At 45.4% G+C, this 15,307-nt stretch overlaps 1 protein-coding gene across 1 annotated transcript; it reads left to right on the plus strand.

The window, feature by feature from the left end:
- The first annotated feature begins 87 nt into the window (after positions 1-87).
- WARS1 (tryptophanyl-tRNA synthetase 1) lies at positions 88-15,201 on the plus strand. Its single transcript, XM_069738212.1, has 11 exons — positions 88-217; positions 2,240-2,430; positions 4,856-5,069; positions 6,620-6,728; positions 7,544-7,663; positions 7,846-8,028; positions 11,233-11,333; positions 11,606-11,718; positions 11,972-12,145; positions 12,541-12,681; positions 14,931-15,201. The coding sequence occupies exons 2-11, from the start codon at positions 2,323-2,325 to the stop codon at positions 15,087-15,089; spliced, it is 1,422 nt and encodes a 473-aa protein (XP_069594313.1). The 5' UTR covers positions 88-217; positions 2,240-2,322; the 3' UTR covers positions 15,090-15,201.
- The last annotated feature ends 106 nt before the right edge of the window (positions 15,202-15,307 follow it).

Genomic DNA, 15,307 nt, shown 5'->3' on the forward strand with positions numbered 1-15,307 from the left:
CGCTCTAGCTCAGTTCTCTATAACGCGGTATATGCTTAATTCTGTCAGCAGCTGTTCCGCTGTGAGGGGTTCCTGGGAGAGAGTAGGAACCTTTGTCATCGCTATGTTTCCGCAAGGACGTATTGCAGGGTGCACGGTGGGCGGAACCTGGGATTGCAGCATCCAGACACCGGCTGCTTGTGTCACACGGGGAAGGCAAGGTGGCGGCTGATGAGAGGTAAGCGGCTTGTGTGGGGGCAGCCTGCCCGGGTCCGGGTGTTACACGGGGTCACTGGTCTGATCCTGTGTATTCGGCCACGTTCACACGAATTCAGAAAGATCCGAGGCCCCAGAATATTCTCACAAGATAAAACAGCTTTTATTCCAGTTGTAAAAACATCTGGCAAAAGTACAAAGATGAGACGAGGCTGAAGTTGGTTTCTTATTCGTTCAGTTTCTTAATCGGCAATTTTTTCTTTTCTGTTTTTTTTTATAGGTTTAACAACCAAAAATAGGCATCACAATAATAAAAGACAATGCAGTGAGGAGCCCTGATGTGAATACACTTAAAAACGGCTACCAAAACCATCAAACTGGCACAAAAATGGGCATCAAAGTAGGCACCAAAGAGCGCTGAAGAAAGGGTTAAATGCCTTTGGGTCACGGATCTCACACTGCAGACATATAGAACAGGGCGCCCCACATCCAAACCAATTATCTCCAGCCTGGCCCAAATGGGTTCTGGGCACCAGAACTGGCATCAAAGTGGGCAAACAGCCCATTTTCACAGATTTGAATAAGTAACTGATGTTTTTAAGGGGTTAAATGCCCTTGGGCCACTGATCTGACACTTAAAATGCACAGACAGTGATGCCCTGCATCAAACTCAGGTCCTTCCAGCCTGGCCCGAATGGGTTCTGGGCACCAGAATTGGCATCAAAGTGGGCAAACAGCCCATTTTCACAGATTTGAATAAGTAACTGATGTTTTTAAGGGGTTAATGGGAACCTGTCACCAGTTATTTTGCCTATCAACTAAAAATATCATCTAACAGAGTGTGACTTCCCCAACTACTTGTGAAGCCCCCTGACTCCCCATGAATCCCCATATGAACCTTTTATATTTCTCCCGTGCTGTTCTGGCCCCTCTCCCCACCCCAAATCAGCGTGCTGTACGCACTCCGTCCTGTGAATAGCGTCTCGCGCGTGCGCCTTCAAATTGCCTTCTGCGCGTGCGCAGTATGCTTTGCCCAACTGCGGGCAAAGCCAAAAAGCATTAGTGCGCATGCATGAAGGTTTCATCATGGTGTTGCCACATGGTCTCCAGACCCATTATAGGCTGCCATTGCTGAACAGGACAGACCTCCATGCCACCTCTTGTGGTCATTCCAGTTCATCATCGTTCTCCTAAACACTGCAAAGCTGAGCATTGCGGCCTCCAATGCGTGGTGTGTGATAAACCAAGGGGTCTCTGTACAGGAATTCTGTCCCTCTCCGTTTGTAGTAAGTAGCGGTAACTGCCACCGAAGAGAAGGAATCACACAATCATCCTGCAAGACTTGATCCGAAATTTGATATTGCATGTGACCAATGATAATTTGGTTCAATCTGGCCTTTATGTCACAGAGTAGAGTTAAGTCTATGAAGTACGTAGCGGAAAATCTGACAGTGTTATTTTTTCATTGGGAGTCGGTCGGGTATTGATAATTCTACAGACATATAGAATCATAGAATGTTAGAGTTGGAAGGGACGTCCAGGGTCATCGTATCCAACCCCCTGCTCAAAGCAGGATTTACTAAATCATCTCAGACAGATGTCTGTCCAGCCTCTGTTTGAAGACTTCCATTGAAGGAGAACTCACCACCACTCATGACAGCCTGTTCCACTCATTGATCACTCTAACTGTCAAAAAGTTTTTCTAATATCTAATCTGTATCTTCTCCCTTTCAGTTTCATTCCATTGCTTCTCATTTTTCCTTGTGCAAATGAGAATAATGATGACCCCTCTAGACTGTGACAGCCCACAGATATTTGTAGACAGCTATTAAGTCTCCTCTTAGCCTTCTTTTTGCAGCTAAACATTCCCAAATCCTTTAACCGTTCTTCGTAGGACATACTTACTTAACAAGGAGGAGAAGAGGGGGACAATTACTGCACGTGATCTAGATATATATTCTACAATAATAGATTATAGATCATTAGATAACAATCTTAAGATCATTATAAAAGCTGAGATGTGATTTTTTTTTTTTTTTTTTAGTTTTCTTCCGTTTAGGAAGAATCTCCAGTGGTGCTGATTTATTTGACCTTTGATCAGATTCTCTCATCACACACCACCCCATCATGGCTGACCCTGGATCAGGTGGCACACTCCCACCCCTGGAACTGTATAACAGGGTGTCAGAACAAGGGGAGAAAGTCCGAGTATTGAAAACCGAAAAGGCTACAAAAGCAAGTATTGTTTGTCTATAAGTTCTGTATGTGTGTAATCTATGTGTCCATAGGTTGTCTAATATGTGTACTATATATATTCAAAGGTTTTGTATGTGTGTACTGCATCTGTCTATAGGTTCTGTGTGTGTGTAATGTGTGTGCTGCATCTGTGTATAGGTTCTATATGTGTGTGCTGCGTCTGTCTATAGGTTCTGTGTGTGTGTGCTGCGTCTGTCTATAGGTTCTGTGTGTGTGCTGCGTCTGTCTATAGGTTCTATATGTGTGTGCTGCGTCTGTCTATAGGTTCTATATGTGTGTGCTGCGTCTGTCTATAGGTTCTGTGTGTGTGTGCTGCGTCTGTCTATAGGTTCTATATGTGTGTGCTGCGTCTGTCTATAGGTTATGTGTGTGTGTGCTGCGTCTGTCTATAGGTTCTGTGTGTGTGTGCTGCGTCTGTCTATAGGTTATGTGTGTGTGTGCTGCGTCTGTCTATAGGTTCTGTGTGTGTGTGCTGCGTCTGTCTATAGGTTCTGTGTGTGTGCTGCGTCTGTCTATAGGTTCTGTGTGTGTGCTGCGTCTGTCTATAGGTTATGTGTGTGTGCTGCGTCTGTCTATAGGTTATGTGTGTGTGTGTGCTGCGTCTGTCTATAGGTTCTGTGTGTGTGTGCTGCGTCTGTCTATAGGTTCTGTGTGTGTGCTGCGTCTGTCTATAGGTTCTGTGTGTGTGCTGCGTCTGTCTATAGGTTCTGTGTGTGTGTGCTGCGTCTGTCTATAGGTTCTGTGTGTGTGTGCTGCGTCTGTCTATAGGTTCTGTGTGTGTGTGCTGCGTCTGTCTATAGGTTCTGTGTGTGTGCTGCGTCTGTCTATAGGTTCTGTGTGTGTGCTGCGTCTGTCTATAGGTTCTGTGTGTGTGTGCTGCGTCTGTCTATAGGTTCTGTGTGTGTGCTGCGTCTGTCTATAGGTTCTGTGTGTGTGTGCTGCGTCTGTGTATAGGTTCTGTGTGTGTGTGTGCTGCGTCTGTCTATAGGTTCTGTGTGTGTGTGCTGCGTCTGTCTATAGGTTCTGTGTGTGTGCTGCGTCTGTCTATAGGTTCTGTGTGTGTGTGCTGCGTCTGTCTATAGGTTCTGTGTGTGTGTGTGCTGCGTCTGTCTATAGGTTCTGTGTGTGTGCTGCGTCTGTCTATAGGTTCTGTGTGTGTGCTGCGTCTGTCTATAGGTTCTGTGTGTGTGTGCTGCGTCTGTCTATAGGTTCTGTGTGTGTGTGCTGCGTCTGTCTATAGGTTCTGTGTGTGTGTGCTGCGTCTGTCTATAGGTTCTGTGTGTGTGTGCTGCGTCTGTCTATAGGTTCTGTGTGTGTGCTGCGTCTGTCTATAGGTTCTGTGTGTGTGTGCTGCGTCTGTCTATAGGTTCTGTGTGTGTGCTGCGTCTGTCTATAGGTTGTGTGTGTGCTGCGTCTGTCTATAGGTTCTGTGTGTGTGCTGCGTCTGTCTATAGGTTCTGTGTGTGTGCTGCGTCTGTCTATAGGTTCTGTGTGTGTGTGCTGCGTCTGTCTATAGGTTCTGTGTGTGTGTGCTGCGTCTGTCTATAGGTTCTGTGTGTGTGCTGCGTCTGTCTATAGGTTCTGTGTGTGTGCTGCGTCTGTCTATAGGTTCTGTATGTGTGTAATGTGTGTGCTGCGTCTGTCTATAGGTTCTGTGTGTGTGTGCTGCGTCTGTCTATAGGTTCTGTGTGTGTGTGCTGCGTCTGTCTATAGGTTCTGTGTGTGTGCTGCGTCTGTCTATAGGTTCTGTATGTGTGTAATGTGTGTGCTGCGTCTGTCTATAGGTTCTGTGTGTGTGCTGTGTCTGCCTATAGGTTCTGTATGTGTGTAATGTGGCTATAGGTTCTGTATATTTGTACTTTGTGTACTGAGACCCCCACAAATAATTAGAACAGGGGTCACATGCTATTGCTGATCCATTCTTGAGTATGGGACTGACGGGGATAGCAGTCCGTCTCATAGATATTGGATAGATTGCACACTCAACTGTAGATCCCTTCAGATAGGAGAGATGGGACCCTTATTTTCGTGATCGAAGGCCAGAAGTGATCAGCAGCTTACCATGTATCCTGTATGATTGGGGACAACCCTTTTAAAAGCAAAGTACATCAGAAACTTTTTGACCTATTAAGAAAACCTCTGTGTAAATCCTCATTCCGCATAAAGACTCCCCACAACCATGAGTGACTAGACGTCCATTCCATTGGACTGCATGTGATGTAATACCACATCTCTCCTGCAGTGGGCACTAGTGGCTCTCCGTACAGTTCCATCATTGTGATCGCTTTGACTGTAAGAATCGCTCCTTGTCACTGAGGGTCGCCTCCGCCTTCTCCCCTCCCCCATCTCTCCTATCTGAGCCGGAGGGGCTTATTGGATAACCTACGTTGTTTTCTCTCTGAAGGCTGAAATCGATGCCGCGGTGAAGCTTCTGCTGGCTCTGAAAGTCGAATATAAGAATGCCACAGGAGAGGACTACAAGCCGGGCTCCCCACCCACCAGTGACGCCCCCATTACCTACAACGGGCTGCCTGCCACAAGTGATGAGAGCGACTTTGTGGATCCCTGGACTGTGCAAACCGGCAGCGCAAAAGGGGTGGACTATGATAAACTTATAGGTAAGTGAGAGTCGATACACAATACACGTCATGTGCAGGAACTCTCCCTATTCTCCTGCTCTGCAATTTGCCATCTATCCTTATTCAGGGGGCAGTTCCTGTTTATCAGCATTCTGCCAGCACTATAGGTGCTGGACCTTCCTGGCATGCATTAGTCCTTACACTGACCAGTGGTTTACTGGAGCTGAACTGAAAGCTGCCTCTGTGTATGACTCTGACAGGAGAGAAGGAGCCAAGAGTCCGAGGCTTGATGACAGGCAGTGGGCAACAAGTTACTGTAGACAGAAAGGAGCCACTTAGTGGCCGGCACTTCGGAGGTTTTTGGGGGGGAGTAACAGTGATCTGCAGATTGCCTGTTTATCACATTACCTATCAAATGAGGTCAGGTTGTCTTAACCCCTTAGTGACCGAGCCAAATTTTGTAAATCTGACCAGTGTCACTTTATGTGGTAATAACTCTGCAAAGCTTCAACAAATCCCAGTGATTTTGAGATTGTTTTTTCGTGACACATTATACTTTATGATAATGGTAAATTTTGTTCAACATTTTTTATGTTTATTTATAAAAAATATCAAAAATTTGAGAAAAATGTTAAAAAATTAGCAATTTTCTAAATTTGAATGATTATCCCTTTAATCCAGATAGTCATACAACAGCAAACCATTAATAAATAACATTTCCCACATGTCTGCTTTACATCAGCACCATTTGTAAAATGTTATTTCATTTTGTTAGCATTTTAGGAGGTTTAAAAATGTAGCAGCAATTTTTCATTTTTTCAAAGAAATTTACAAAATTTATTTTTTTAGGGACTTATCCATGTTTGAAGTGACTTTAGGGGTCTCGGATATTGGGAAACCCACAAACGTGATACCATTTTAAAAACAGCACCCCCTGACATATTGAAAACTGCTGTCAGGTAGTTTATTAACCCTTCAGGTGCTTTACAGGAATTAATGCAAAGTGGTATGACAGAAATGAAAATGTGTACTTTTACCACTTAAATGTTGCTAACTTCTAAACAGATTACTACAGCCGTCAGACTCTAAGGCCGCGATTTGGTCATGAATTGCCATCGCAAACATCAGGACAACAAAATCATGATCTGAGGGCACCAATTGTGACAAAGAAGAAGCCCCCACACTCTGTTAACCATTTATAATGATGTAGTCACTATTGACAGCAGCATCTAAGGGGTTAAACAGATTTAGATGGTGCAAATACTGATCGTGGCTGGTACAGCAAGTTGTCAGCTATAGTGTACAACCGACAGATGCTGGATTGTCATCTGTATGGGGAGGCTATTCTCTTATATCTCAGGTCAGTTAAAAGACGTATTGACGGTCATTAAGGGGTTAAAGTACACAGCCCATTTAATTTGGCATCAGCAGGTGCTGGGCTATCAGATTCTGGATTGTGAAATGATCATAGAAAATGTCATTTGATGCCAGATTGCAGGAATTTCAGAGGTTTTTTTTAACTTTCTCATGAGCTTCATGCTACTTCGGTACTTTATACCCTGTACTACATAGTTGTACCTTTCCTGCAGTTCGGTTTGGAAGCAGCAAAATCGACAAGGATCTGATTGATCGAATCGAGCGAGTTACGGGGAACAAGGCGCACCACTTCTTACGGAGAGGAACCTTCTTTTCACACAGGTGCGGTAACCACCTTGTCATTAGGGGTCTGACCTCTGGGGTCCCCATTGATTGGGTGGCCTTCAGTGCTTGAGGTTTTTCCTCACAGAGGCGTTTGTGACCGAGGTCTGCAGTCCTCCTCCTTCGCCTGTATGTTTGCAGGAGCGCTGCTCTGAAGGGGGTCCAGCATTAATTCTGCGCTTCTGCCCCTTCACTCTCAAGGAAATAAGTGATGGCAAATCCCAGTCTTCTTTATCATCAATGTATCCGATAAGAATACTTAATTGGCAGACTCAAGGCTTCTGTAAGCGCCAGCCTGTGTTCTGCTTACAGCTCTGAAGGAAAGGCGGCAAACATGTTATTGGCGCATTGTATTATGGGATGGCTCCACAACTAGGATTCACTTCAAACTTTACATAGGGTTTTGCAACAGCTTAATGAAGTGACTGTAAACTATCCTATGAAAATAATAAACCTGCAGAGTTTTGTGTATACAGCTCCAGTGCAGACTATTTGTCTCTACGGTTACAGTCCAAGCCTGTACTGTCTGATCCTGTGTAGTCACGCTTATACTCCGCAGCTTCTGGAAAGAGATTATTTAGAAACACTTGACCAGAGAATCAGACTACATAGAGTTTGTAGTCTGTCACCATGGAGACGCATAGGTCTAGGAGCTCGGTACCTAAAACAACTGGAGATTTTTACTAGCGACTGGTTATAGAGTTTCTGAATTTGTTATCTATCGATCGCCTGAATCAAAAATGAAATAATTGCAAAAGTCTACGCACCCAGCACACTTAGTAATAATTATATATGCGATTATTTTTATACATCAGAGACATGCACCAGATTCTGGATGCTGTTGAGAAGAAGCAGCCGTTTTACCTCTACACAGGGAGAGGCCCGTCTTCAGACTCGATGCACGTCGGTCACCTCGTTCCATTCATCTTCACCAAGTAAGTAGCGGACGGTAAAGTAAAGCTATTGTTCTCTGTTTTCATCCAGTTCTAAATTGTGATAAGCGCCATAGTTTTTATAACTGAGTTTAGTGTCCCTTAAAGGGGGGAAGGGTTCCCAGGCCTGTATATGTTAGGTTTAAGGTCTTGTTCGGAGGGTACCAAGCTTGTTCTTTTTTCAGGTGGTTACAGGACGTCTTTAATGTCCCGCTGGTCGTCCAGATGACCGATGATGAGAAGTATCTGTGGAAGGACTTGACCTTAGAGAAAGCCTATCAGTACACTATAGAAAACGCCAAGGACATTATTGCATGTGGCTTCGATGTTAATAAAACCTTCATCTTCTCCGACCTGGAATATATGGGGTGAGCGAGTCCTTAGAATAAAACTTAAAGGGATATTAACCCTACAACCTTATAATCAAGGAGGGACTGCAGCCACCACTAGGAATAGCTTCCTGTATACAGAGATACATGATAAGATTCTGTCTGCAGCCACCACTAGGGGGAGCTTCCTGTATACAGAGATACATGATAAGATCCTGTCTGCAGCCACCACTAGAGGGAGCTCCCAGTATACAGAGATACATGATAAGATTCTGTCTGCAGCCACCACTAGGGGGAGCTCCCTGTATACAGAGATACATGATAAGATTCTGTCTGCAGCCACCACTAGGGGGAGCTCCCTGTATACAGAGATACATGATAAGATTCTGTCTACAGCCACCACTAGGGGGGGATCCTTGTATACAGAGATACATGATAAGATTCTGTCTGCAGCCACCACTAGGGGGAGCTTCCTGTATACAGAGATACAGTGGGGCAAAAAAGTATTTAGTCAGTCAGCAATAGTGCAAGTTCCACCACTTAAAAAGATGAGAGGCGTCTGTAATTTACATCATAGGTAGACCTCAACTATGGGAGACAAACTGAGAAAAAAAAATCCAGAAAATCACATTGTCTGTTTTTTTATCATTTTATTTGCATATTATGGTGGAAAATAAGTATTTGGTCAGAAACAAACAATCAAGATTTCTGGCTCTCACAGACCTGTAACTTCTTCTTTAAGAGTCTCCTCTTTCCTCCACTCATTACCTGTAGTAATGGCACCTGTTTAAACTTGTTATCAGTATAAAAAGACACCTGTGCACACCCTCAAACAGTCTGACTCCAAACTCCACTATGGTGAAGACCAAAGAGCTGTCAAAGGACACCAGAAACAAAATTGAAGCCCTGCACCAGGCTGGGAAGACTGAATCTGCAATAGCCAACCAGCTTGGAGTGAAGAAATCAACAGTGGGAGCAATAATTAGAAAATGGAAGACATACAAGACCACTGATAATCTCCCTCGATCTGGGGCTCCACGCAAAATCCCACCCCGTGGGGTCAGAATGATCACAAGAACGGTGAGCAAAAATCCCAGAACCACGCGAGGGGACCTAGTGAATGAACTGCAGAGAGCTGGGACCAATGTAACAAGGCCTACCATAAGTAACACACTACGCCACCATGGACTCAGATCCTGCAGTGCCAGACGTGTCCCACTGCTTAAGCCAGTACATGTCCGGGCCCGTCTGAAGTTTGCTAGAGAGCATTTGGATGATCCAGAGGAGTTTGGGAGAATGTCCTATGGTCTGATGAAACCAAACTGGAACTGTTTGGTAGAAACACAACTTGTCGTGTTTGGAGGAAAAAGAATACTGAGTTGCATCCATCAAACACCATACCTACTGTAAAGCATGGTGGTGGAAACATCATGCTTTGGGGCTGTTTCTCTGCAAAGGGGCCAGGACGACTGATCCGGGTACATGAAAGAATGAATGGGGCCATGTATCGTGAGATTTTGAGTGCAAACCTCCTTCCATCAGCAAGGGCATTGAAGATGAAACGTGGCTGGGTCTTTCAACGTGACAATGATCCAAAGCACACCGCCAGGGCAACGAAGGAGTGGCTTCGTAAGAAGCATTTCAAGGTCCTGGAGTGGCCTAGCCAGTCTCCAGATCTCAACCCTATAGAAAACCTTTGGTGGGAGTTGAAAGTCCGTGTTGCCAAGCGAAAAGCCAAAAACATCACTGCTCTAGAGGAGATCTGCATGGAGGAATGGGCCAACTTACCAACAACAGTGTGTGGCAACCTTGTGAAGACTTACAGAAAGCGTTTGACCTCTGTCATTGCTAACAGGATATATTACAAAGTATTGAGATGAAATTTTGTTTCTGACCAAATACTTATTTTCCACCATAATATGCAAATAAAATGTTAAAAAAACAGACAATGTGATTTTCTGGATTTTTTTTTTCTCAGTTTGTCTCCCATAGTTGAGGTCTACCTATGATGTAAATTACAGACGCCTCTCATCTTTTTAAGTGGTGGAACTTGCACTATTGCTGACTGACTAAATACTTTTTTGCCCCACTGTACATGATAAGATTCTGTCTACAGCCACCACTAGGCGGAGCTCCCTGTATATAGAGATACATGCTAAGATCCTGTCTGCCGCCACCACTAGGGGGAGCTTCCTGTATACAGAGATGCATTCTAAGATCCTGTCTGCAGCCACCACTAGGGGGAGCTCCCTGTATACAGAGATACAGGATAAGATCCTGTCTGCAGCCACCACTAGGGGGAGCTCCCTGTATACAGAGATACATGATAAGATCCTGTCTGCAGCCACCACTAGGGGGAGCTCCCTTTATACAGAGATACATAATAAGATAATGTCTGCAGCCACCACTAGGGGGAGCTCCCTGTACACAGAGATACATGATAAGATCCTGTCTGCAGCCACCACTAGGGGAAGCTCCCTGTATACGGAGATAGAAAGATCCTGTCTGCAACCACCACTAGGGGGAGCTCCCTGTATACAGAGATACATGATAAGATCCTGTCTGCAGCCATTACTAGGAGGAGCTCCCTGTATACAGAGATACATGATAAGATCCTGTCTGCAGCCACCACTAGGGGGAGCTCCCTGTATACAGAGATACAGGATAAGATCCTGTCTGCAGCCACGACTAGGGGGAGCTCCCTGTATACAGAGATACATGATGAGCTTTGTCTGCAGCCACCACTAGGGGGAGCTCCCTGTATACAGAGATACATAATAAGATAATGTCTGCAGCCACCACTAGGGGGAGCTCCCTGTACACAGATATACATAAGATCCTGTCTGCAGCCACCACTAGGGGGAGCTCCCTGTATACAGAGATACATGATGAGCTTTGTCTGCAGCCACCACTAGGGGGAGCTCCCTGTATACAGAGATACAGGATAAGATTTGTCTGCAGCCAGAATAAGGGGGGGCTCCCTGTATACAGAGTACTGAATTATTGGGTACAATGCAGAATCCGTATTCAGGAAGCTGCCCCTGGTGGTGGCTGCAGGCAGATAGAATTGTATTATTAACCCTTTCTGAACATCCACTGTACACGTAGTTAATTCTTTCCATCGTTTCTCCTTTAATAATAATAATAAGCGCAGCAGAGTATGGGGAGAGGTGGAGGAGTCCTAGAGAGTTAGCCGACGGCTTGTGAACACTTTATAACATTCTGCATTCATTGGTTCAACAGGATGAGTTCAGGTTTCTACAAAAATGTTGTCCGAGTGCAGAAACACGTGACGTTCAACCAGGTTAAAGGGATATTCGGTTTCACAGACAGTGACTGCATTGGTAAGTGAAAGTGTGAATACCCCAGATCTGACCTGTCTGCTGGGAGTAGTTATCCTGGCCTGCAGTGCTCGGTAATAATAATAATAATAATAATCTTTATTTTTATATAGCGCTAACATATTCCACAGCGCTTTACAGTTTGCACACATTATCATCACTGTCCCCATTGGGACTCACAATCTAAATTCCCACACAAACACGGGGAGAACATGCAGACTCCTTGCGGATGGTGTCCTTGGTGGTAATTTGTTCATTGTCCCATTGTCTTTCAGGGAAAATCAGTTTCCCAGCCATTCAGGCCGCTCCATCCTTCAGCAGCTCCTTCCCACAGATATTCAATGGCAGAAAGGATATTCAGTGTCTCATTCCCTGTGCCATCGACCAGGTAGGGCGCTAGTTCAAAAAGGGTAAAATGCTCAGGTCTTGGCCCACACGAGCCACCCCTATTATTGGTGCGCAGTGGTTTGTTCCTCTATTGTCTTGTATGTTGTGGAATTGCCTATAGTTCACACATAATGGAGGGAGGAGGGGTGGATGCTGTGAATAAGTATATTAAAAGAAAAAACTTTTCTATTGTACTACAAAGTAGGTTCAGTCTGTTGAAAAACTAAGCCTTAAAATACTGTCTTTTTTTCCAGGATCCATACTTCAGAATGACCCGGGATGTGGCGCCCAGGATCAATTACCTTAAACCAGCTCTACTGCATTCAACCTTCTTTCCCGCGTTGCAAGGGGCACAGACAAAAATGAGCGCCAGCGATGCCAATTCATCCATATTTCTCACAGACACCCCCAAGCAGATCAAGAATAAGGTGTGGCTCAGAGAATGGGGCGAATTTCATGTTCAGTTCCAGGGGGAATCGGTGATGTTGAAGCAAATATTACCAAATAGAAGTGATTTAGTAGCGTGATCACTGTGCCATTATCGCCATTTCTGGAGCCATGTGCCCTTCATTGGCTATGTGACCAGACATTTCCCCCTGTTTCTGCACTAGATATCTAGCTGTGCAAGCGCAAATCATAGTTGCTGCGCGTGTAAAAGCCGACGGTAAAATCCTCCAGCGCGAGCTGCTTTGTACCATTGTTCTCAGTCATATGGCATCAACTGATCGGGGCACACTATGTCCCCATCATCACTCGCAGAGAGCATGGAGGAGCCAGATTTCTGCCCTATTATATCAGTAACCCCTTTTCTTCCCTGTTACAGATCAATAAACACGCATTTTCGGGGGGTAAAGATACAATTGAGGACCACCGGAAATATGGCGGCAACTGTGAAGTCGACGTCTGTTATATGTACCTGACCTTCTTCCTTGAAGATGATGAGAAGCTGGAAAAAATCAAGCAGGTGAGAAGAAGCAGATTATATGTATCAGTCACAATACAGACCCCACTAAAACACGTAACCCCCTCCTCCTACAACACTGGTTTACAGTAAGCAGTTCTCCATCTGGAACTACAACTCTCAGCATGCACTGATAGACTGCACCTGCCAGTGCTGCATGGGACTTGTGGTTTCCAGCTGAGGTGTATCTAGGTTTTCTGGCACCCGTGGCAAGAATTCAGTTTGGCGCCCATACCCCCCTCCCCTCCTTCCCCTTCACATATGCGATTTGCACACTTAGGGGCCCTAATTCAATGTTCAGTGTAAAACTGAGAGAAGCAGTAGAGAAGCTCGTTGTGACCGTAAGTATGAAAATCGCATATGAGTGACTTGGAACCTGCAGAGCTGAATCCTGGCAGTGAGGATAGTACACGCTGTTGGGATGGGCTGCAAGGCTTCATATTATAATTAAAGGACTTGTCCAGGTTTAATGTGAAGGTCTAAAGTCACTATAGGTGGCTGCAGGCTTCTGAATTCTCACAGTGCATGCACTGCACACTGTTAGGATTTTCCCTTGCACAAGCATGCGATTTGTATACTTCTGTCCACATTCCGATGAGACGTGTCCGGCCTCTCTCAGTTCATTTTCATTTAGTTAGGCCACGCATGTCTAGTCAGCATGTGAATGTATGTATGTAAATCACCAGTGCAGTGCGCACTGTTAGAATCCAGAAGTCTGCAGTCACATGGAATAACTGCAGAATTATCACAGACTTGAAATACCCCTTTAATGCTCCTAACAAAAATATGAGAATTAGTCAGTATCACAAATAAGGTCACCTTATAGATGACGTCGTCTCTGGAGTCGTTCTTCTTTTCTTCATCTTTTCCAGACTCCTTGATGAGTTTTCTCATCCACAGGTTGTCTCTGCAGACTTCCATCTTCTCCGGTCTCCTGCAGCACATCCCGACATGATGCCCGTAAAGATAGCAGTGTTATTATAACGCTTTTGAATAAAAGTATCTGCCCTACACTGAGCCCCTGAATAAATATTGCCTCTCACTATATTCCATGCACAAAATATGACCCCACGCTGTGCTATTAATGGTACATGCTCTCTACACTGCCCCCTCCTTTTCATACTTGGCCCCCTCTACATACTGTGTACCCCCTATAGAGTCCAGTCTCTATACTGTGACCCCTCATCACACTGTCCCCTCCTGGCTGTGCCCTTATACCTTTCCCCACATGCTACTCCCCACACACTACTCATTCTTATTCTGTACCCACTCACACTTTTCTTCCCCCATACTGTCTCCGCACACTATTCCCTTCAATAGTCTCCTCACACGTTTCCACTCTCACATTCCATACTGGGGCTGCACCCATCCCATACTGTGTCCACATGTATTTCCCTTAATTCCTCTTACTGTATCCGCACCCATACCGCCATTCTGTCTGCCTCCATCTCACACCTTCCTTCTTTTATTGTGTCTTCAAATTTCTCCCGCTCCCCATGTTGTGCCTGCACCTGTCTCTTCGTTTGCTCCTTAAACTTGTGTCCTCAAATCATCCTCCTCATTACACTAAATCTCGCCATCACAGTAAATAGGCAGGCACTAAATATCCTCCCAAGCAAGGAATACACTAAATCTCACCCCCCATCTTCAATGTCTTCCGCTCCACTAATGTGGAGCACGTAGCCCCAATGCTCTCTGCACCAGTGAGTGACGTCAGAAAAGTGATCACGTGACCTGATCACGAGGCTGACGTCACTCTGACCCAGCGGTCAGAGCTCCAATGGTACTCGCATCTAAAAGACGCAAGTACAATTGTTGGGTGGGGGCCGGGGCGCTGCAGCTTCTTTTAGCCGGCACAGAGAACAGCTCACTCCCAGTCTGGGTGAGCAGCAGAGCCGGGGGAGGCTCTTCGGACTACCGCATTTGGCGGTCTGACTGCGCCCCCCTGCCAGCTTATGCCTCCCCTAGATACGCCTCTGATTTCTAGCCTGAAGCACTTAACACTATTGATGAGCGAGCATGCTCAAATACTATGTATTGACAAACAGGCGTGTGACATACAGCCTCAGGATCTCGAACATAGTATTAGAGCGTGCCAAAGACACTCTAATCGCCCTTGAGCATGCTCAGATAACACCTTATCAGAGCACCCTCACTCATCTCTACTTCTCACCTACCCACTGGGATATCGCTGATTGCCCCGTACTGAATTACTTGTCACACTGGCCCCCTCTCTGTGATCTCTTCCTCAGGATTACACCAGCGGAGCTTTACTCACTGGAGAACTGAAGAAAATCCTGATCGAAACCTTACAACCGATAATCGCAACACACCAGGAGCGGAGGAAAGGGCTGACGGAGGAAGCGGTTAAACAGTTCATGACTCCCAGGAAACTGGCCTTCGATTTTTAGTGACTTTTCCAATCTCTGTGACAGCGCAGATACAGTCTGTAAAGTTCTGTTCCCTCACAATCCATTACTGGACTCTACTGTAAATTCCTGCAATAAATCTGCTATACTGATACATAGAGGTCGGGATAAAGGGGAACTCTGCTGAAGAGCAGCTGTAGCCATTGTAAATATTAATTCAGGTGTCATGTTGTAAATGCTGCTTAGTTTCCAGGCCGCAC

This window comes from Ranitomeya imitator, chromosome 1 (assembly GCF_032444005.1).
Source record: "Ranitomeya imitator isolate aRanImi1 chromosome 1, aRanImi1.pri, whole genome shotgun sequence".
Taxonomy (NCBI): domain Eukaryota; kingdom Metazoa; phylum Chordata; class Amphibia; order Anura; family Dendrobatidae; genus Ranitomeya; species Ranitomeya imitator.